At 39.1% G+C, this 23,188-nt stretch overlaps 1 protein-coding gene across 2 annotated transcripts in view; it reads left to right on the top strand.

Moving 5' to 3' along the window:
• NELL2 (neural EGFL like 2) overlaps nt 1–23,188 on the top strand; it is a 382,484-nt gene that overhangs the window by 159,373 nt on the left and 199,923 nt on the right. For both annotated transcript variants that reach the window (XM_040233810.1, XM_040233809.1), the window contains exons 12-13: nt 4,775–4,877; nt 18,134–18,262. In XM_040233810.1, coding sequence (XP_040089744.1) covers nt 4,775–4,877; nt 18,134–18,262 — 232 coding nt within the window. The remainder of the gene's footprint in view (nt 1–4,774; nt 4,878–18,133; nt 18,263–23,188) is intronic.

Below are 23,188 nucleotides of genomic sequence, written 5' to 3'. Positions count from 1 at the left end.
GGTCAGAGGTTCCTGACATTGTATAGGAGACAGGGAAAAAGACCATCTCCAAGAAAAATGAATGCAAAAGACCAAAATGGTTGTCTGAGGAGGCCTTACAATTAACTGTGAGAAAAAGAGAAGCAAAATGCAAAGGAGAAAAGGAAAGATATACTCATTTGAATGCAGAGTTCCAAAGAATAGCAAAGAGAGATAAGAAAGCCTTCCTCAGTGATCAGTGCAAAGAAATAGAGGAAAGCAATAGAATGGGAAAGACTAGATATCTCTTCAAGAAAATTAGGGATACCAAGGGAACATTTCATGGAAAGATGGGCTTGATTAAGGGCAGAAATGGTATATTCCTGACAGAAGCAGAAGATATTATAAAGAGGTGGCAAGAATACACAGAACTATACAAAAAAGATCTTCGTGACCCAGATAATCATGATGGTGTGATCATTCACTTAGACCAGACATCCTAGAATGTGAAGTCAAGTGGGCCTTAGGAGGAGCACTATGAACAAAGCTAGTGGAAGTGATCCAATTCCGGTTGAGCTATTTCAAATCCTGAAAGATGATGCTGTGAAAGTGCTGCACTCAATATGTCAGCAAATTTGGAAAACTCAGTAGTGGCCACAGGACTGGAAAAGGTCTGTTTTCATTCCAATTCCAAAGAAAGGCAATGCCCCCAAATGCTCAAAGTACCACACAATTGCACTCATCTCACATGCTGGTAAAGTACTGCTCAAAATTCTCCAAGCCAGGCTTCAACAGAATGTGAACCGTGAACTTCCAGATGTTCAAGCTGGTTTTAGAAAAGGCAGAGGAACTGGAGATCAAATTGCCAACATACATTGGATCATCGAAAAAGCAAGAGAGTACCAGAAAAATATCTATTTCTGCTTTATTGACTACGCCAAAGCTTTTGACTGTGTGGATCACAATAAACTGTGAGAGATTCTGAGAGAGATGGGAATACCAGATGACCTGACCTGCTTCTTGATAAACGTATATGCAGGTGAGAAAGCAACAGTTAGGACTGGACAAGGAAAAACAGACTGGTTCCAGATAGGAAAAGGAGTACGTCAAGTTAGTCTGTTGTCACCCTGCTTTTTTAACTTATATGCAGAGTACATCAGGAGAAACACTGCGCTGGAAGAAGCACAAGCTGGAATCAAGATTGCCAGGAGAAATATCAATAACCTCACATATGCAGATGACACCACCCTTATGGCAGAAAGTGAAGAAGAACTAAAGAGCTTCTTGATGAACGTGAAAGAGGAGAGTGAAAAAGTTGGCTTCAAACTCAACATTCAGAAAACGAAGATCATGGCATCTGGTCCCATCAGTTAAGTTCCTTTCAGTCACTCATCTGTGTCCGACTCTTTGTGACCCCATGAACCACAGCACGCCACGCCTCCCTGTCCGTCGCAAACTCTTGGAGTCCACCCAAAACCATGTCCATTGAGTCAGTGATGTCATCCAACCATCTCATCCTCTGTCGTCCCCTTCTCCTGCCCTCAATCTTTCCCAGCATCAGGATCTTTTCAAATGAGTCAGCTCTTCGCATCAGGTGGCCAAAGTACTGGAGTTTCAGCTTCAACATCAATTTTTCCAGTGAACACCCAGGAATGATCTCCGTTAGGATGGACTGGTTGTATCTCCTTGCAGTCCAAGGAACTCTCAAGAGTCTTCTCCAACACCACAGTTCAAAAACATCAGTTCTTCGGTACTCAGCTTTCTTTATAGTTCAACTCTCATATCCATACATGACCACTGGAAAAACCATAGCCTTGACTAGATGGACCTTTGTTGACAAAGTAATGTCTCTGCTTTTGAATATGCTGTCTAGGTTGGTCATAACTTCCCTTCTGAGGAGTAAGCGTCTTTTAATTTCATGGCTGCAATCACCATCTGCAGTGATTTTGGAACCCAGAAAAATGAAGTCAACCACTGTTTCCACTGTTTCCCCATCTATTTCCCATGAAGTGATGGAACCAGATGCCATGATCTTACTTTTCTGAATGTTGAGCTTTAAGCCAACTTTTTCACTCTCCTCTTTCACTTTCATCTAGAGACTCTTCACTTTCTGCCATAAGGGTAGTGTCATCTGGTCCCATCACTTCATGGCAAATAGATAGGGAAACAACAGAAACAGTGACTGACTTTATTTTTGGGGGCCCCAAAATCACTGCTGATGGTGACTGCAGCCATGAAATTAAAAGACACTTACTTCTTGGAAGAAAAATTGTGACCAACCTAGACAGCATATTTAAAAGCAGAGACATTACTTTGCCAGAAAAGGTCTGTTGTGGGCTGCTATCTATGGGGTCGCACAGAGTTGGACACGACTGAAGTGACTTAGCAGCAACAGCAGCAGTCAAGGCTATGCTTTTTCCAATGGTCACGTATGGATGTGAAAGTTGGACTATAAAGAAAGTTGAGTGCCGAAGAATTGATGTTTTTGAACTGTGGTGTTGGAGAAGACTCTTGGGAGTCCCTTGGACTGCAAGGACATCCAACCAGTCCATCGTAAAGGAAATCAGTCCTGAATATTCCAATGAATATTCATTGGAAGGACTGATGTTGAAGCTGAAACTCCAATACTTTGGCCACCTGATGTGAAGAACCGACTCATTTGAAATGGCCTTGATGCTGGGAAAGATTGAAGGCGGGAGGAGAAGGAGACGATGGATGAAATGGTTGCATGGCATCACCGACTCAATGAACATGAGTTTGAGTAAGCTCCAGGTGTTGGCGTGGACAGGGAGGCCTGGTGTGCTCCGGTCCATGGGGCTGCAAAGTGTTGGACATAACTGAGCGACTGAACTGAACTGAACTGAGGTCTCACTATAGAAACGGGGACTGGAAGGCTTGGAGTGAGATACAGCAACACCAAGGAAATCAAGAGAAAAGTTACATCAAGGAAGGTGGAAATTTTGTCAGCTGGTTCCTAAGTAATGTCTAACTGAAATATCAGCCCTAAACTTTAATATTGTGAGGGCATTTGAAGATTCTCCATTTTCTGTGTGTGATGTTTTCATTTGACAAATGTGTTCCACAATACTGACCATTATGATTTAGAAATTTTCTGAGGTGGTTTCCTATTTGATTTTAAAATACCTAAAAAGTGATTTTATATTCAATTAGGTGAAACTTCTGGGTATAGTTAACTCTCCATGTTCTTAATAAATATTGTGTGAATGAATAAATGTTACCTTTTATTTGCTCAAACAAAACACACCAATTTACTGCCCTCTCATGCTGTGCTGTCCAGTAGAAATATGATGCAGGCCATACATGTGATTTTTATTGGGCTAAACTTTCTGTATACAACCCCATATAGCCAAAATATTATCATTTCCAATGTAATCAATATAAAATTAATGAAATATTTTATAGTCTTTTATAATGCTGAGTCATCAAAATCTTGCATGTGCTTTACATTTACAGTGTTTGAGTAACATGTAGCTAGTGGGCATGGATTCTACAGCACAACCCTCCCTGCTCTTCATCAACTTTTATTATTCTTCCCTAAATTTCTTGACATTAAGGACGTCCACTCTTTCTTCTCCCTTCAAGCCCCTGAACTTCAGTATTTTACATAGTTGACAGCTCTCTCGGGCCTCCATTTTCTGGGCCATCAATTCTAGTCCTTGTTTGTTCTTTTATTGTCAGTTTTGTGACCTTGAAAATGTTTCCTGGGCAGTTTGTGAGCTTAATAGTAACACAGAAACACACCCTGGTCCTGAAAATAAGATGATCAGTATGAATATTACTGTCACACCAAAGGAAGGATAGGGTTTGACTCCCACTGTATATGTGTCTTCTGCCACTTTCTTGATAAGAGATTATCATGGCATGGAGAAGATCCTTTCCATCAATAAACCAGGAAGAGGGGGATATTGAAGTCATTAAAACTTTTTCTTCAATAGAAGCAGTACTTACAGAAATAACATCTAAAAACCTAAGCTACTGAGCAGTATTAAGATGGAAGCCTTCCATTTCCAATGATTATTTTATTTCTTATGCACTGGTAAGCATAATACAACAGTTTATGACTCTTGTTCTTAAGAGACTAGAGGTTGACAGTTTAGAAGCAGAATGTTTGCTTCAAGGCAGTGCTACTCCATTTATCAGAAAAGTGTTCTGTATTTTGGTTTTCTCTTAAAGTCTTATCTACTTTAGTGGCTAGAACTGTAATCATTTTGTATTAATTTATTCATTCACTAGAAAAATTTTTTGAGTACCAATTATGTGCCGGAAAATACGTGAGACATTCATGCGCAAGAGACATAAATCCTGTCCACATTTCCCTTTTTGGAAATATTTTGTGAGAGGTCCACAGCATTCCTTATCATACTCACTGGGTATAATCTCTTTAACAGTTTGGAAACTTTGAAGTGAGAATGTTTAAAAAGTCCTGTTTTTATTTATTGCTTTTTCAAAGTGAGCTGTTAATCAAATTCAAGCTATCTGTTTACCACAATTGTCATCTGGATGTTCAAATATGTTTTAAACTAACAGAATCTCTCAGGATAACTCTAATGTTTGGAAATTGAAGGCACGCTTCCATTCCCAAATCTGCTTGTCCCTTTGAAAGTCTTTCCCATTGTCATTTGATATCATTTTGCAAGTGAGTCTGTGACTTATGCAGAGGTCCTCGGGATGAAAATTTTATTCTTATGTTTGAAGAGATGTCTTTAACGCTGGATCTGGAAACTTAGGAGTTTCCAGAATTAGGAGTTAGTCCTAATTGATAAGTTTGAAGCATTTATTTTCTGTTGTCTAACAGGACCAGAGCATGAAGCTGGTTGAGAGTTCAGGCTGTCCTGCTCTGGACTGTCCAGAGTCGCATCAGATTACCTTGTCTCATAGCTGTTGCAAAGTCTGTAAAGGTAAGATTTTTTGGAAAGTAAGATTTACGTGCATGAGTCATTCTAGGAGGCAATTTCTCCTGACAGGAAATAAAACTTTTTATAGGGAAGTTATTTCCAAAGACTATGGAATTAAACTTGAGATGTTCCCATGCCTTTCTGCTGGGTGTCTTGTACCTGGCTCAAGGTCTAGTTTTCTAAACTCTCTCTGTGTATTGGTTCTGAGTCAGCATGACATTGTTGAAAATATACAACAGTGCTGAGTTTTTTTACTGAGTTTTTTTTTGGCGGGGGGGGAGGCAGATTTGCTTTTCTTTTCTCTTCAGTCTGTTTTATAATTGACTTAGCATAATTCCCATGTGGGCTACTTCAAATCCCTCTCTTCACAATTCCACCCTCCTTCACCGATAGGCTTCTACATCACTGAGAAGAGAGAGGCCATCAAACATGCATTGCTTATTCTGTGTTGCCTTTGTGATGATAGACCTACAACCAATAAGTAGAAGGAACTTAGATTTTTAGTTTGATATTAAAAAAACAGTAAAATTTGAGATATTCAGAAATGCAGTGGGCTGCCCATCATCAAAGATTCTTAAATTTGATATTTTGTTGTAGTATTGTTCAAGTATTAAACTAAAAGATTGATTATATGGAACCTTTTATGATCCCTATCCATCATGAAATTATGTGTGCCTTCTTGCATTATCTTGAAATCATGTATTTGTAAATCTATCTCCTTCATTGAACTTTGCACCTTGAGGGCAGGGCTGGGTCTTTATCCTTGTATGATACTTGAAATATAGTTGGGACTCATAACTCATGCAGTTGGTGTTACATTAACAAAGTGCCTTACATGAGCTACTAGCACATGTTTTAATAATAGCCTTTATTGGTACCAAATAAAACTTAAACAGAAAAAAGTAAGAAAAAGAAACTTTATAAAACATATGCTATTTTCTTTCCTTTTAATCTCATTTATTAAAAGGGAAATATAAGATCCTTCTCTCCCATTTTTTGGAGGATGGTGCAGGTTTCTTTTCATTTTCTGTTTAGCTAATTGCTCCATCTATTCTTTTAAGAGTTTTAAAATCCTAATTCTATGAAAGGCTCTTTGGGAGTTTCAGAGTGGTTTCAGACTTGGTCTGCCTTTCAAGAGCTTTAGGGATGGCTCTCAGGTACTAAGAGTACAAAGGACTGTAATCAAATAGACAAAAAAGAAGAGTCACTAGTGTTTTCAGCCTAACTTTCCATGAGCCAGTGCCTTGCACAGAGCATGTGTGGAAGTTGATACAAATCCAGAATGCTCATTCCAATCACTTGATTTTGGAACTGGACTCCAGTATGCAGCTTGAATAGAGTGTCTTTGGCAGCCAAAGGTAGGCTATACCAGAACTTCTCAGGATTAAAAGTGTATACAGATAACCTAGGGATTAAAGTACAGATCCTAATCTGGAAGGTCTGGGGTGGAGCTCAAGAATCTGCACACTTTGAGTGGCTTTTGCTGCATAACAAATTACCCCAAAGTTCAATGGCTTAAAACAACCACCAGTTTATTATCAGGCATACCTCCTTTTGCTGCACTTTGCTTTATTGTGCTTTGCAGATATGGTGATATTTACAAATTGAAGGTTTGTGGCAACCCTGTGTCAGGCAAGACTGTTGGTGGCATTTTTCCAGCAGCATTTGTTCACATCATGATTCTGTATCACATTTTGGTTATTCTCACAATAGCAATAATTCAAATTTTTTCGTTATTATCATATTTGTTATGGTGATCTGTGATCAGTGATCTTTAATGTTCCTACTATGACTTGCTGAAGGCTCAGATGATGGTTATCATTTTTTAGCAAGAAAGTATTTTAAAATGGTGAAGGACAGCGAAGCCTAGCCATAGTCCATGAGATCACAGAGAGTCAGACATGACTGACCGACTGAACAAGAAATTTTAAAATTAAATCATGTACGTTTTTTACAGATGTAATGTTGTTGCATATTTAATATACTACAGTATAGTATAAACAACTTTTCTTCGGCCACATTGCACGGCTTTCAGGATCTCAGTTCCCTGATCAGGGTTAAACCTGGGCCACAGGAGTGAAAGCCTGGAATCCTAAACACTAGGCAACCAGGGAACTCCCAAAACATAGCTTTTATATGCACTGAGAGAATAAGAAATTTGTGTGACTTGCTTTGTTGTGGTATTCACTTTATTGCAGTGATCTGGAACCAAGCGTGCAATATCTCTGAGGTATGCCTAGATATTGTAGTGTTGTGGGTCAGCAGTTCAGACAAGGCCTAGCCAGGTGATTCTTCTGCTTCATAGGGTGTTAACTGGGGTCACTCAGCTGGAAGTTGGTTTGAGCTGGAAGGTTCAAGATGGCCTCACTGTATGTTGGGCATCTTAACAGGAATGGCATGAAGGCTGGTCATAGCCAGAACTCTCTCCCTTTCTATGTAATCTCAAGACTTCTCCCTGTGGTCTCCCTAGCAGGATGGTCATCAGATTTCTTAAATGGTAGCTTGGGGCTGTCAAACAGTAGGTCTGGAACTGACACAGCATCACTTCTACCACAATTCATTTATCAAAGCAATTACAGCCAAGCCCAGATTCAAGGGGTGGGTGTGAGGGGAATAGATCCCACTATGATAGGAGGAGTGTTAAAAATTTGTGGCCATCTTTAATCTACTAGTGGTGTCCAGGAGCTACTTAGAGAGCAGAGAGGTGAATACCTATCAGTCAGCATTGGCTAAATTTGGGTAAAAAGATGTGGGTAAGAATAGTGCATTTCAGAGGGCTTCCCTGGTAGCTCAGCTGGTAAAGAATCCACCTGCAAGGCAAGAGACCACAGTTCAATTCCTGAGTCAGGAAGATCCCTTGGAGAAGGGATAGGATATCCACTCCAGTATTGTTGCCTGGAGAATCCCCATCGACAGAGGAGCCTGGCAGGCTGCAGTCCATGGGATCACATAGAGTTGGACACAACTGAGTGACTAAGCACAGAACAGAACATTTCAGATGTCAAGAAAAGACCTGATTACATTCATTTCTTTTTAAAGAGCTTTAACGTATTACCAAAAGCAAGTTAAGAATGGAAAGTGAAAGTGAAATCGTTCTGTCACATCTGACTCTTTGTGACCCCATGGCTTACACAGTCCCTAGAATTCTCCAAGCCAGGATACTGGAGTGGGTAGCCTGTCTCTAGGGGATCTCCCCATCCCAGGGATTGAACCCAGGTCTCCCACATTTCAGGCAGATTCTTTACCAGCTGAGTCACCAGGGAAGAATGGAAAAGCTAGGAACAAAAACTGTTATGTTTATATTACCTATAGTTTTAAAGTTAATATGTTTACACAAACACTTGAAATACAATGACAAAATTTACTACGATCTATACCCCTTCCACCTCAGACCGATATACTTGATTTGTGACCCACTGAAGCCAGAACTGAACTCAGGTTTGGGTGCTCATTGCTCAAAAGTTGATATTCAAGAGTTGGTGGTGGTGGTGGTTGGGGGGATGAAAAAAAGATGTGTTATTCAGGAAGCTGGCAACCTGGGAATATGGTGGACTAGCATCCCCCAAACCATCTTCAAGTTGCCAGACAGGGAACAGAGTTTATAAAGGAGCAGTTTCAGAGGTGTGCTGGTGGGGGCTATGTGTGAAGCAGCACAGTCTGCTCCAATAATCACCTTGAAGCTGGTAGTGCAGTGGTCTGATTACCATCACTGTGTGATTGTGTAAGGAGAACAGGTTATCTGTAGCTGTGGAGCTGAAGCATCCTGTAGTTCCTGGAATTTCTCAAGAGATTGTTCTCTAAGTATTTAATCACATTATAGCATATTCAGTCCTCCATGGATTTTTCTCACAATGGAACTAGGGCCTCCAATATGGAATTGCCCTTGCTAAGGTAAAAGCAGAGATTCCTTTTCCTTATTTCTGAACAAGTATTTCAGGGTCAAGTGAGATATATGTGATAGAACCTTGGTATCAGCTTACAAAAAAAACTTGAGTAATAAATTATTTTACACAGCCTGGATTGAGAACCACTGGCTTAGCTAATATTGGAGCTGAAATTGGACAAGTTGACCTTTCATGAAACATCTAACACCATGTAAAATAAATATTGCTTCCATTTCTGACTTCAGATATATAGAATAAACAAATGAGTTCTCCTGCTATTGTCTGACTTTTAAACTAAAAAGCAAATTAATTTTTGAAGGCTGAAATTTTGAGTCAACTCCTACACATATATTGTGACAAATTCATTTGTAGTAAAACTGGTCTCCAGTTTTCAGGCCTGTCTCCCTAGTGCTAAAGATGACATGTTCACATCTGAAAAAGTAAGTTGTTCAACAATGCTTATTAAATATTCCCTGAGGGCAGAGCATGAGATTAAAGAGTTGACCTTTCCACTGGAGGCTCAGCCAGTGTTTGGAAACCAAGCTGTGCACCAAAATAAGGCTCCAAATCTCTAGGCACCAAGTCACATACAGGCAGGACTGTTTTCTAGATACCCTCTTCTCTTCTGTTGTAGCAGCTCAGAAACAGTGTAGCAAAAGGGTTCTTTTCGCTTTTTTCATATTTGAGAGCTGTATCAAGGAGTCATATGACCAATTACAATAGGACAGAGACTTTGTCATACAATGAGGACTCTGACTTAGGTACAGAAATAACATGAAACTATGTGTTTTCTTTTTTTTTTTGAAACTATGTGTTTTCATATCTCAGCCCTTCCCATTCTCTTCCTCCTCTCTTGGCCACCCCTTTCTCTGCCGGTAGAAATCAAATCCTATTCACCAGATACCCGCTCTTTAATTTAGTATTGACTTTGTCATGACTTTCAACCAGTCCATCCTAAGTGAGATCAGGCCTGGGTGTTCATTGGAAGGACTGATGTTGAAGCTGAAACTCCAATACTATGGCCACCTGATGCGAGAGCTGACTCATTTGAAAAGACCCTGATGCTGGGAAAGATTGAAGGCAGGAGGAGAAGGGGGCGACAGAGGATGAGATGGCTGGATGGCATCACCGACTCGATGGGCATGGGTTTGGGTGTTCTCCAGGAGTTGGTGATGGACAGGGAGGCCTGGCGTGCTGCGGTTCATGGGGTCGCAGAGCCAGACGTGACATCTGAACAATTAGAAGTAATGGAGGCATCGTGTGTATAAGGCTGAGTGAGTGTAGACTGTTTCCTCCCAACTTCTGGACAGTTCATAATTTACCACATCATTCAATTACACCTTCGTGATTCTTGTTATCTATCACAAATAACATCATGTAGTTAATTTTTTATTATCTACTGTTAACACATTTTCCGAAAAGTTAGTTTCATTCCAGTGGTATCCATGAAATGACTGGGTTATTGAATTCATGTATTTTTTGTACACATTAAAAAAAATTCCATTGCTATCTTTGAAAGTGAAATTGAAAGTTGCTCAGTCGAGTCTGGCTCTTTGTGACCCCATGGGCTATACAATCCACGAAATTCACCAGGCCAGAGTATGAGAGTGGATAGACTTTCCTTTCTCCAGGGGATCTTCCCAACTCAGGGATCAAAACCAGGTCTCCTGCACTGCAGGTGAAATATTTACCAGCTGAGCCATCAGGGAAGCCCAAGAATACTGGAGTGGGGAATGTGTCCCATCTCCAGGGGAAATTCCCAACCCAGGTCTCCTGCATTGCAGGTAAATTCTTTACCAGCTGAGCTACTAGGGAAGCCCATTGCTATCTGTACTTCATTTTAAATGTTCATCCATGCACATGAACTACATTTTGGGAAAAGTCAGGAATACCCATCATCTCATATATGGTACCGATATGAGTTAGTATTGTTTCAGGTCCAAGTGATAGAACAACCAATCCAACTGACCAAAGGGAAAAAATGGAATGTGTGGCCTGGTGAGTGGATTGATTCAGATCTCAAACCTTGTCACTTTGCTTAGATACATCTATTTGCCTCCTCTGAGATGGCCTTATTTTCAAACTCTATGTGTTCTTGGATAGATCCCGACATTCTTATGCTCACATTATTTTGATACTTAAGTAGGTGGAAGACAAAGTTCAGTATCTTCTAAACAAAAGTCCCAGAATTGAGATTTAATTATCTGCATTAATCGCACTGGATCATTTGCTCAGACCTGAAGAAATTATGTTCAGGCTAGTAGGATGTATTGTTTGGCGTTGCCTTGATCAGTGGGCAGTGGAGTCCATTTTCCTGTAAGCATCTAGGCTAATAGTAGAGGTGAAAAATTCATTCCAGGTATGGCTAGGTTTTTTTTTTCCCTACCGAAAGAAGAAATAGACACCTATAGGCAAAACCAACAAATAATCACCTCAAAATTATTGTATTCTTTTTCTCTTGGATATTATGAAATACCTTTATTTGTGTTGTTCTTATGTATAATCTTTTGTACCCTTCCTTACCTCATCAGTCATAAGAAATGCATATCAACATTTTATAGAAGGTTATAGAAAGTTCTAGTATACTTAATACAAGAACTTCATATAAATTTGGAAAGCTTAAAAGGAATAGAAAACTTGGTATCTGTGAGTTTAAAATTGAAAGGAGGAAATAAAAGAAAGACCTGATTGTTTTAGATCATTGATCTATCCATCTATAACAAATAGGTGAATTTTCTCCTACGATAGCTATCTCAGCACATTTATTTGTGGTTTATTAGTAATACTCTAATTACTTTAATTATTAACCAATGTGAAACTACATTTTTGTGAGGTAGATAGTATCCAAATTTACAGGTGAGAAAATATGAAGGTTTAGAAAGGTTAATTAACTTACACAGCTAGTAATTTACTCAGCCAGTAATTGGTAGAGATCAGATGTAGATCTTTCAACTCTAAAATCTAAGCACAGATGAGTAGGAATGCAGCGATGATGGTAGTAGAACTATGGTTTATTGCCAACCCATAGTCTGATTTTTTTTTTTAAGTTCTTCCCTATAGATTGGAAACAAATCCCTATAAGTGAGTCTGAATTTTCTACCCATCAGTAGTTAGCAGTTAGCCTTTTAACCTTGGCATTTTTAAATCTAAGCAGTAAAATAACCAATAGATTCAATCAACTTTTGTCTGTCGAGAGACTAAATCAAAATAGCTGACACTGTTTAGAGTAAGTTAAAATTTGACAGAATTTTCAATTTTCAAGTCTGTGGGTTAATTTATAAAAAACTCATTTGACAAAAAACAGTGTACTCCCTAAATGAACCTAAAATAGTGAAACGTAGAATCACACTGTTATTTTATATTTGTAAATTCTTGCAGCAGTTAATCACTGCATGGTAAGCGTGTGCATGGTATTTGATGCTGAGATGAGGGAGTCTTACCATCAGTTAGGCCAAATTAGAAATGGATTGTAATAGAGGGTGAGGATGACTTTTTAGCTGAAATTATCCCCTCAGGAATTGTAAAAGGACTCTGGAACACATTTTAAGAAAAATGGTCTCAATTTAGCTACTTGAAGAAGGAAAGAAAAAGACCCTAGGAGAAAACATTTTTAACTTTCCTCTCCATAAGAATGAACCTTTTACTTCAAAATTTTCATCCTGAATCATAAGAATTTAGATTGTGAAGAATTTTGTGAAGAAGAGTTGTCAAGTGATTTTAGTGATGTTATTTACTATGTAGTTTTCCAGTTTTCATTCACCTCAGTTCTATTTTATTTAATTCCTGTAGAAATCACTCAAGCCTCACCCTTCCTAAGGCTTATTAAATGGTACGAAAAATTTTTTTACTATCCATTTTAACACATCTCATGGGAGATGTGTTTTAACTCTGTGATGATATTCTGCACAGTCATTATGGGCACAAACCAATTGGAATGGACATCAGCCATTGTGCTGCGCCACAGTATACCTGCTGGCTATGGTTCAGTCTTTCACTGAAACCCATGGTCTATGGTAATTTGATAAATAAGATGAGCTGGTGAAGAACTTAATCTTCATGATTTACTCAAGTAAAAGTCTTTTCTTGCATGTAAGTAGATGAGTTTATTCTGAGCTACATGAAATGTATTTTTCTAAATGTCTTTTCTTTTATATGTGCTGAAATAATAATTCATTAGCGTAGAACTAGCTAGAAAATTTATTCATCAAGCAATTTAAAAATTGTCTGAATGATGCATAATCATATAATTTCCATTAAATATAGATTCCAGTGTTCAAGCTTTTCATTTCAGCATCTTAGATGATCTTTGAACAAGGGATTCATACAGGAAAAAGAAAGTCAAGCAATTACACATGATTGGTGTCACTGTATATGAAGTGTTCCATTTATATTTTCTCTCATAAAGACTCTGGAATCTTTATAATTGAAACTTTTTTCTTTTGAGTCGACATACTTGTCTTGCAGATTTCCAGAGAAAATTAAATTAAAGTGGTGTATTTTTTTTTTAACACATTTAGAGTTTTGGTATCTGTTTCATTTCTTAAATACACAATGTGAACATCTGATCTGGTTTGGTCTATGTTACTCATAGTTATTGATAATATTCAATCACTAACTCTCAGAATACTTTCCTTCCTCACTATGTTATCTTCAGTTCAGTTCAGTTCAGTTCAGTTCAGTTCAGTTCAGTTACTCAATTGTGTCCGACTCTTTTTGACCCACGGACCACAGCATGCCAGGTCTCCCTGTCCCAACCATCTCATCCTTTGCTGTCCCTTCTCTGCCTGCCTTCAATCTTTCCCAGCATCAGGGTCTTTTTTAAGGAGTCAGTTCTTTGCATCAGGTGGCCAGAGTATTGGAGCTTCAGCTTCATCATCAGTCCATCCAATGAATATTCAGAATATTTAGGATGGACTGGTTCGATCTACTTGCTGCGGAAGGGACTCTCAAGAGTCTCCTCCAACACCACAGTTCAAAAGCATCAATTCTTCGGCGCTCAGCTTTCTTTATAGTCCAACTCTCACATCCATACATGATTACTGGAAAAACCATAGCTTTGACTAGACAGAGCTTTGTTGGCAAAGTAATGTTTTTTAATATGCTGTCTAGGTTGGTCATAACTTTCCTTCGAAGGAGCAAGCGTCTTTTAATTTCATGGCTGCAGTCACCATCTGCAGTGATTTTGGAGCCCCCCAAAATAAAGTCAGCCGCTGTTTCCACTGTTTCCCCATCTATTTGTCATGAAGTGATGGGACTGGATGCCATGATCTTAAATTTCTGAATGTTGAGTTTTAAGACAACTTTTTCACTCTCCTCTTTCACTTTTATCAAGAAGCTTTTGAGTGCTTCTTCACTTTCTGCCAAAAGAGTGGTGTCATCTGTGTATCTGAGGTCATTTGTAGTTCTCCCAGCAATCTTGATTCCAGATTGTGCTTCATCCAGCCTGGCATTTCTCATGATGTACTCTGCATATAAGGTGAACAAACAGGGTGACAATATACAACCTTGATGTACTCCTTTCCTGATTTGGAACCCGTGGGTTGTTGCAGGTCCAGTTCTAACTGTTGCTTCTTGACCTGCATACAGATTTCTCAGGAGGCAGGTCAGATGGTCTGGTATTCCCTTCTGTTTCAGAATTTTCCACAGTTTATTGTGATCCACACAGTCAAAGGCTTTGGCATAGTCAATAAAGCAGAAATAGATATTTTTCTGGAACTCTCTTGCTTTTTCAGTGATCCAGCGGATATTGGCAATTTGATCTCTGCTTCCTCTGCCTTTTCTAAATCCAGCTTGAACATCTGGAAGTTCACGGTGCATGTACTATTGAAGCCTGGCTTGGAGAATTTTGAGCATTACTTTACTAGCGTGTGAGATGAGTGCAGTTGTGCGGTAGTTTATACATTCTTTGGTATTACCTTTCACTGGGATTGGAATTAAGACTGACATTTTCCAGTTCTGTGGCCACTACTGAGTTTTCCAAATTTGCTGCCATATTGAATGCAGCACTTTCACAGCATCATCTTTCAGAATTTGAAATAGCTCAACTGGAATTCCATCACCTCCACTAGCTTTGTTCATAGTGATGCTTTCTAAGGCCCACTTGACTTCACATTCCAGGATATCTGGCTTTAGCTGAGTGATCACACCATCATGATTATCTGTGTTGTGAAGATCTTTTTTGTGTAGTTCTTCTGTGTATCCTTGCCACCTCTTCTTTATATCGTCTGCTTCTGTTAGGGCCATACCATTTCTTCCTTTATTATGCCCACCTTTGCATGAAATGTTCCATTGGTATCTCTAATTTTCTTGAAGAGATCTCTAGTCTTTCCTATCCTATTGCTTTCCTCCATTTCTTTACACTGATCACTGAGGAAGGCTTTCTTATCTCTCCTTGCTATTCTTTGGAACTCTGCATTCAAATGAGTATATCTTTCCTTTTCTCCTTTGCCTTTCACGTGTTTTCTTTTCTCAGCTGTTTGTAAGGCCTCCTCAGACAACTTTTTGCCTTTTTGCATTTCTTTTTCTTGGGTATGATCTTGATCACTGCCCCCTGTACAATGTCATGAACCTCCATCCATAGTTCTTCAGGCACTCTATCAGATCTTATCCATTGAATCTATTTGTCACTTCCATTGCATAATCATAAGAGATTTGATTTAGGTCATACCTGAGTGGTCTAGTGGTTTTCCCTACTTTCTTCAGTTTAAGTCTGAATTTGGCAATAAGGAGTTTGTGATCTGAGCCACAGTCAACTCCCAGTCTTCTTGTAGTTTCTCCATCTTTGGCTGCAAAGAATATAATAAATCTGATTTCAAAATGTGTTGACCATCTGGTGATGTGCATGTGTAGAGTCTTCTCTTGTGTTGTTGGAAGAGGGTGTTTGTTAAGGTCAGTGCATTCTCTTGCAGAGAAGGCAATGGCACCCCACTCCAGTACTCTTGCCTGGAAAATCCCATGGATGGAGGAGCCTGGTAGGCTGCAGTCCATAGGGTCACTAAGAATTGGACATGACTGAGCGACTTCACTTTCACTTTTCATTTTCATGCATTGGAGAAGGAAATGGCAACCCACTCCAATGTTCTTGCCTGGAGAATCCCAGGGATGGTGGAGCCTGTTGGGCTGCCATCTATGGGGTTGCACAGAGTTGGATACGACTAAAGTGACTTAGCAGCAGCAGCAGCAGCGTTCTCTTGACAAAACTCTGTTAGCCTTTGACCTGCTTCATTTTGTACTCTAAGGCCTAATTTGCCTGTTACTCCAGGTATCTCTTGACTTCCTACTTTTGCATTCCAGTCCCCTATAATGTAAGGGACATCTTTTTTGGTTGTTAGTTCTAGAAGGTCTTGTAGGTCTTCATAGAACCATTCAACTTCAGCTTCTTCAGCATTACTGGTTGGGACATAGACTTGGATTACTGTGATATTGAATGGTTTGCCCTCAAAATGAACAGAGATCATTCTGTCATTTTTGAGATTGCATTTTGGACTCTTTTGTTGTCTATGATGGCTACTCCATTTCTTCTAAGGGATTCTTCCCCACAGTTGTAGATACAATGGTCATCTGAGTTAAATTCACCCATTCTAGTCCATTTTAGTTCACTGATTCTGAAATGTTGATGTTCACTCTTACCATTTCCTATTTGACCACTTCCAGTTTCCCTTGATTCATGGACCTAACATTCCAGATTCCTATGCATTATTGCTCTTTACAACATCGGACTTTACTTCCATCACCTGTCACATCCACAACTGGGTATTGTTTTTGCTTTGGCTCCATCTCTTCATTCTTTCTGAAGTTATTCCTCCACTGATCTCCAGTCCCATCACTTTATGGGAAATAGATGGGGAAACAGTGGAAACAGTGTCAGACATTATTTTGGGGGTCTCCCAAATAACTGCAGATGGTGACTGCAGCCATGAAATTAAAAGATGCTTACTCCTTGGAAGGAAAGTTATGACCAACCTAGATAGCATATTGAAAAGCAGAGACATTACTTTGCCAACAAAGGTCTGTCTAGTCAAGGCTATAGTTTTTCCAGTAGTCATGTCTGGATGTGAGAGTTGGACTGTGAAGAAAGCTGAGTGCTGAAGAATTGATGCTTTTGAACTGTGCTGTTGGAGAAGACTCTTGAGAGTCCCTTGGACTGCAAGGAGATCCAACCAGTCCATTCTGACGGAAATCAGTCCTGAGTGTTCTTTGAAAGGAATGATGCTAAAGCTGAAACTCCAGTACTTTGGCCACCTCATGCAAAGAGTTGACTGATTGGAAAAGACTCTGATGCTGGGAGGGATTGGGGGCAGGAGGAGAAGGGGACGACAGAGGATAGATGGTTGGATGGCATCACTGACTCGATGGATGTGAGTTTGAGTGAACTCCGGGAGTTGGTGATGGACAGGGAAGCCTGGCGTGCTGCAATTCATGGGGTCACAAAGAGTCGGATATGACTGAGCAACTGAACTGAACTGAACTGATCTCCAGTAGCATATTGGGCACCCAGGGAAGTTCATCTTTCAGTGTCCTATCTTTTTGCATTTTCATGCTCTTCATGGTTCTCAAGGCAAGAACACTGAAGTTGTTTGCTGTTCCCTTCTCCAGTGGACCATGTTTTGTCAGAACTCTCCACCATGACCTTTCTGTCTTGGGTGGCCCTACAGGCTGGCTCATAGTTTCATTGAATTAGACAAGGCTGTGGTTCATGTGATCAGGTTGATTAGTTTTCTATGATTGTGGTTTTCATTCTGCATGCCCTCTGATGGATAGGGATAAGAGGGTTATGGGAACTTCCTAATGGGAGAGACTAACTGGGTTTGGTTCTGATGGGCAGGGCCGTGCTCAGTAAATCTTTAACTCAGTTTTCTGTTAATGGGCGGAGCTTTGTTCCCTTGCTGTTGTTTGACCTGAGACTAAACTATAGTGCAGGTAATGCAGATAATGGCGACCTCCTTCAAAAGGTCCCGTGCAGGCACTGCTGCCCTTAGTGCCCCAACCCTGCAGCAGGCCACTGCTGATGCATGCGGAGACTCCTAGACACTCACAGGCACATCTGGGTCAGTCTCTTGTGGGGTCACTGCTCCTTTCTCCTCGGTCCTGGTGTGCACAAGGTTCTGTTTGTGCCCTTCAACACTCTGTTTTCCTAGTCTTGTGTAAGTTCAGGTGGGGTTAATGGTGACCTCCTCCAGTTAACTCTTAATTGAGTTAAATAAACTAAAAAAACTTTTCATTACATATAACATGTGGTTCTATAAACATTGGATGAAGATATCAGCATAATCATGTAGGAAAATATAGCTTCTAAACAAAAGAAAGATATTAAAAGACAAATGTTTATGCTTCGTTATGAGTTCATTTACCATAATAATTTCTTTTTTCCTGTAGGTTATGACTTTTGCTCTGAAAGGCATAACTGCATGGAGAATTCTGTCTGCAGAAATCTGAATGACAGAGCTGTTTGTAGCTGTCGAGATGGTTTTAGGGCTCTTCGAGAAGACAATGCCTACTGTGAAGGTAAGTCTTGTAATGAAGTGTAGCTTGGCTGTATAAATTTCCTAGAATTACTGCATGCAAAATTTATTAATTTCCCAGGTTGTCAAATTGATAGGCCCATTAAAAGCAGTGAATTTAATTTGAAGCATATTAATCAGCTAAAAATAATTATCTTTCAAATTAAAGTTTTTCATCTTTCTGCTATGTCAGACTAATAAGTTAATATGGCTAGGTTTCTTGAATTAGGACAATACTTCCACTGTGAAATTGCCTTCTTTTTTTATAATTAGATATTCAGATAGTTCACATATTGACATGATTACTGTGGCTTGCGGTTAGGATTGTAGTCAGATTTTTGCAGGCAATGTTGTATAACAAAGACAGTCAATTAACAGGAAGATGAAGTGCCCACACCATTTTTGTTTTGCTACTGTCAGTAATCTCAGTGGTTGTATTCATGGTCTGTGGTATTTAATAAATAGCTCCAATGGAGTAAACAGTTTCCTAGTTTTTTAAAATCCTTAACGAATATCTCAGGTAGTTTGTTGCCTCATTGAAAGAGTCCATATACAGTGAGAAGGCCTGGGCTTCCACAAATACTACAGCTTTGACTGTTCGTGAAGACCCTAGAATTACAAGAGGTGTAGAAGGAGATTAGTCCTGGGTGTTCATTGGAAGGACTGATGTTGAAGCTGAAAGTCTAATACTTTGGCCACCTGATGCGAAGAGCTGACTCATTTGAAAAGACCCTGATTTTGGGAAAGATTGAGGGCAGAAGGAGAAGGGGACGACAGAGGATGAGATGGTTGGATGGCATCACCAACTCAATGGACATAGGTTTGGGTGGACTCCAGGAGTTGGTGATGGACAGGGAGGCCTGGCGTACTGCAGTTCATGGGGTCACAAAGAGTTGGACACGACTGAGTGACTGCACTGAACTGAGTAATATGTAACTTCCCCAAGGCACATATTTGAATCATTTCATTAATTGTGTGACTAGCTAGTGGGTTTGCAGGTAAGAACAGTGGTGTGGTGGTATTTGGGCACTCGGAAGCCTCTGGTCTTACCCTTTCCAAATGTTTAGGATCAGTGCCATCAGTCCCTAGAGATCATGTTTACTTATATAACGATTTATTGGCCCTTGTTCAGTCAGTAAGTTGTGTCTGACTTTTTGTGACTGCAGCTTGCTAGGCTTCCCTGTCCTTAACTGTCTCCTGGAGTTTGCTCAAACTCACGTCCATTGAGTTGGTGATGTCATCCAGCCATCTCATCCTTTGTCATTGCCTTCTCCTGCCATCAATCTTTCCCAGCATCAGGGTCTTTTCCAATGAGTTCAATTTCTGTTGTCTCTCTTAGTTTTCAATAGATTTTCTCTGCCTTAAAAATTGGTATTCACTTTTTAAATTGACCATTTCCCCTAGCATATTCTTTTAAATGCTTCTGATTCAAACCTAAAGAGACCATTCCATTTTTGCCAAAGCACAAAGACATATGTAGTTTCCCTTCCCCATTCATATGCAGATTCATGTAAAATTCCTAATTTTGAAATTTTTTAATATTAAAAATGAATTTAAACATACTTAGTAATGTGTTTTTCATTAATATTGAGATCTCTGATAGGTAATGCATTCCACTTATATTGTTAATATGTGTAATATGCAATCAGATGATATAAACTCATATGGTACCTCTTTTTTCTTAATCTTATAGTTATTTATGTTTTGAGCTGCTTCTTTTTTGTTGTCATTAAGTGTATTTACTCTTCTAATAAATATTTAGTGAGCACCTACTGTGTACCAAGCAGTTTTCTAGTCTCTGGGTGCCTAGAAAACGGTGAATAAGACTGATAAGGTAAATGATGAATAAGACTGCTAAGTTTTCTGTGCTTAGGAGCTTATATTTGAGAGAGAAGACAGAGAACAAGTAGGTGACTTAGAAGTAGAGAAAGGCAATTTAATATAGTAATAAGCAATAGGAAGAAAGTTAAACAGGATGATGTGATAGAAATTGATTGGGGACTAATTTAGATGAGATGGTCAAGGAAAGCCTCTGGGTCTGGGGTTGGCAGGAGATTGCCAGTTGACTTGAGATTTGATGATAAGGAAACAACACAGAAAGATCTGAAACAGGGCATTCCAACTAGAAGGAATAGTAAGTAGACAGACCATAAGTGGTAATAGCTTAGATGTTCTAGAAACAGAAAGCAGGATAATGTGATGAAACAGATGAGTCAATTAAGATGCAATTGGAGAATTAAGTAGGGGCCAGGTAATGTAGGGATGCTTGTAAGTGGTGTTGGAGAAGACTCTTGAGAGTCCCTTGGACTGCAAGGAGATCCAACCAATCCATTCGGAAGGAGATCAGCCCTGGGATTTCTTTGGAAGGAAAGTGCTAAAGCTGAAACTTTAGTACTTTGGCCACCTCATGCGAAGAGTTGACTCATTGGAAAAGACTCTGATGCTGGGAGAGATTGGGGGCAGGAGAAGAAGGGGACGACCCAGGATGAGATGGCTGGATGGCATCACTGACTCGATGGACATGAGTCTGAGTGAACTCCGGGAGTTGGTGATGGACAGGGAGGCCTGGTGTGCTGCAATTCATGGGGTCACAAAGAGTCGGACATGACTGAGCAACTGAACTGAACTGAACTGAGGAGAGAAGTGATATGCATAGACTTGTATCAAAAAAGGTAGCTCTGACTGCAATGTGTTAGATGAACTGTGGAGTTAGATGTACTTAAAAGAACAGAAGTGTAAACAGGAAGACCAGTTGGAAGGCTCTGTAGAAGTCTAAGCTAAGTTGCCTAAATTAAGCACAGTGATTAAGATCCCATGTTTCCACTTCAGGAGGCACAGGTTTAATCTCTGGTTGAGGAACTAAGATCTCACATGCTGTGAGGTGCAGCCAAAAAATTTTTAGGCTTCCCTAGTGGCTCAGTTGGTAAAGAATCCGCCTGCAATGCCGGAGACCTGGGTTCAGTCTCTGGGATGGGAGGATCATCTGGAGGAAGGCATGGCAACCCACTCCATATTCTTGCCTGGAGAATCCTCTTGGCCAGAGGAGCCGGGTGGGCTACAGTCCATGGGACCACAAAGAGTCAGACATGACTGAGTGACTTAGCACAAGAGAGATAAAAAGGAGGATATTCATATATGTTTTAGAGGTAGAGCCAACAATACTTGCAGATAGTTTGCTATGGAGGAGAATTAAAGAGTGATGAATGGGAGTCAAGGATTTTGAGCAACAAATGGATGATGTTGCCATTTACTGAGACAGGAAAGAACTCAAGGGAAGAAGCCAGAAATTTTTATTAAATTATTTATCAATACAAGCTATTAAAAATTTAATTGTAAAGACTATATGACTGTTTTTGTATATTTATGTGTAGCACAAAATGGCAGCTCTTTTCCATTCTGAATGGATCATACTGAAAAATGGTTTGTAAACTTATTCATTTTTCATTTAAGGAAGTAATCTTCACAAGTTAAGAAAATGATGGAAAAACTTGTTAGTTTATTATAGGGATCTTGAATTTTTTATACATGAATATTTCTAGTATAGCTTTTGTTATTCATGTTAACAGGTTCCTTAGTATTCTGATCAAATTTGATTTTCTTTGCACTTTGTTGTTGCTAAGAATTTTTTTATTGAAATATAATTTACTTACATTTTCTGTTAGTTTCAGAAGTACAACACAGTAATTTGATGTTTTGATACATTATAAAATGATCACCATCATAAATCTAGTTTCCATCTGTCACAACACAAAGTTATTATGATATTATTGACTATATTACCTATGCTGTACATTATATCCCAAAACTTATTTATTTTATAACTGGAGGTTTGTACCCCTAAATATCCCTCATCTATTTCACTCATCCACCAACATGCTTCCCTTCTGACACCTACTCATTCTCTGTATATGTGAGTTTGTTTTCTTTTAGATTTACTATATAAGTGAAATCATATAGTATTTCTGTTTCTTGGTCTGATTTATTTCGATTAGCATAATACCCTTTTGGTCCATTCATCTTCTCAGAAATGGAAAATCTCATTCTTTTTTATGGCAGAGTGATACTCCATTGTATATATATATATATATATATATATACACATACCACAATATTATATATTATATACCACATTTTCTATATCCTTTCATCTATTGATGGGCACTTAGAATGCTTCTGTATCTTGGCTATTTTGAATAATGCTACAGTGAACATAGGAGTATATGTATCTTATATAATTAGTGTTTTTGTTTTCTTTGAAGAAAAACCCAAAAGTAGAATCACTGGATTTTATGGTAGTTCTGTTTTTAATTTTTTGAGGAATCTCCATACTGTCATCCATATTAACTTTACCAATTTTGATTTCCACCAACAGTGCACACACTATTCCCTTTTATCCACACCCTCACCAACACTATATTTTGTCTTCTTCATGATAGCTGTTTTAACAGGGATAACGTGATATCTTATTGTTGCTTTGACTTGCATTTCCCTGATGACTAGTGACATTGAACATCTTTTCATGTGTTTCTTGGTCATCTGTATGTCTTCTTTAGAAAAATATATATTCCAATCTTTTGCCCATTTTTAACAAGGTTATTAATTTTCTTGATGTTGTTATGAGTTTTTATATGTTTTGGATTTTAGCCCCTCATCAGATATGTTGTTTGCAACTATCTTTTCCCACTAAGTAGGCTCTTTGTTTTGTTGATTGTTCCCTTTGCTCTGCAAAATCTTTTTAGCTTGATGCACTCCCATTTCTATTTTTTTTCATTTCCCATTCCCATTTCTGTTTTTGCTTTTCTTTCTCTTACATAAAGAGCTAGATCCAAAAACTTTTGAAGACTAATGTCACAGAGTGTATTGTCTATATTTTCTTCTGGGAGTTTTATGATTTCAGGTATTTCATTTAAATCTTCAATCCATTTTGAGT

The sequence above is a fragment of the Oryx dammah genome, unplaced genomic scaffold, assembly GCF_014754425.2.
Source record: "Oryx dammah isolate SB20612 unplaced genomic scaffold, SCBI_Odam_1.1 HiC_scaffold_29, whole genome shotgun sequence".
Lineage (NCBI taxonomy): Eukaryota > Metazoa > Chordata > Mammalia > Artiodactyla > Bovidae > Oryx > Oryx dammah.
This window is presented reverse-complemented; position numbering and strand designations above follow the sequence as displayed.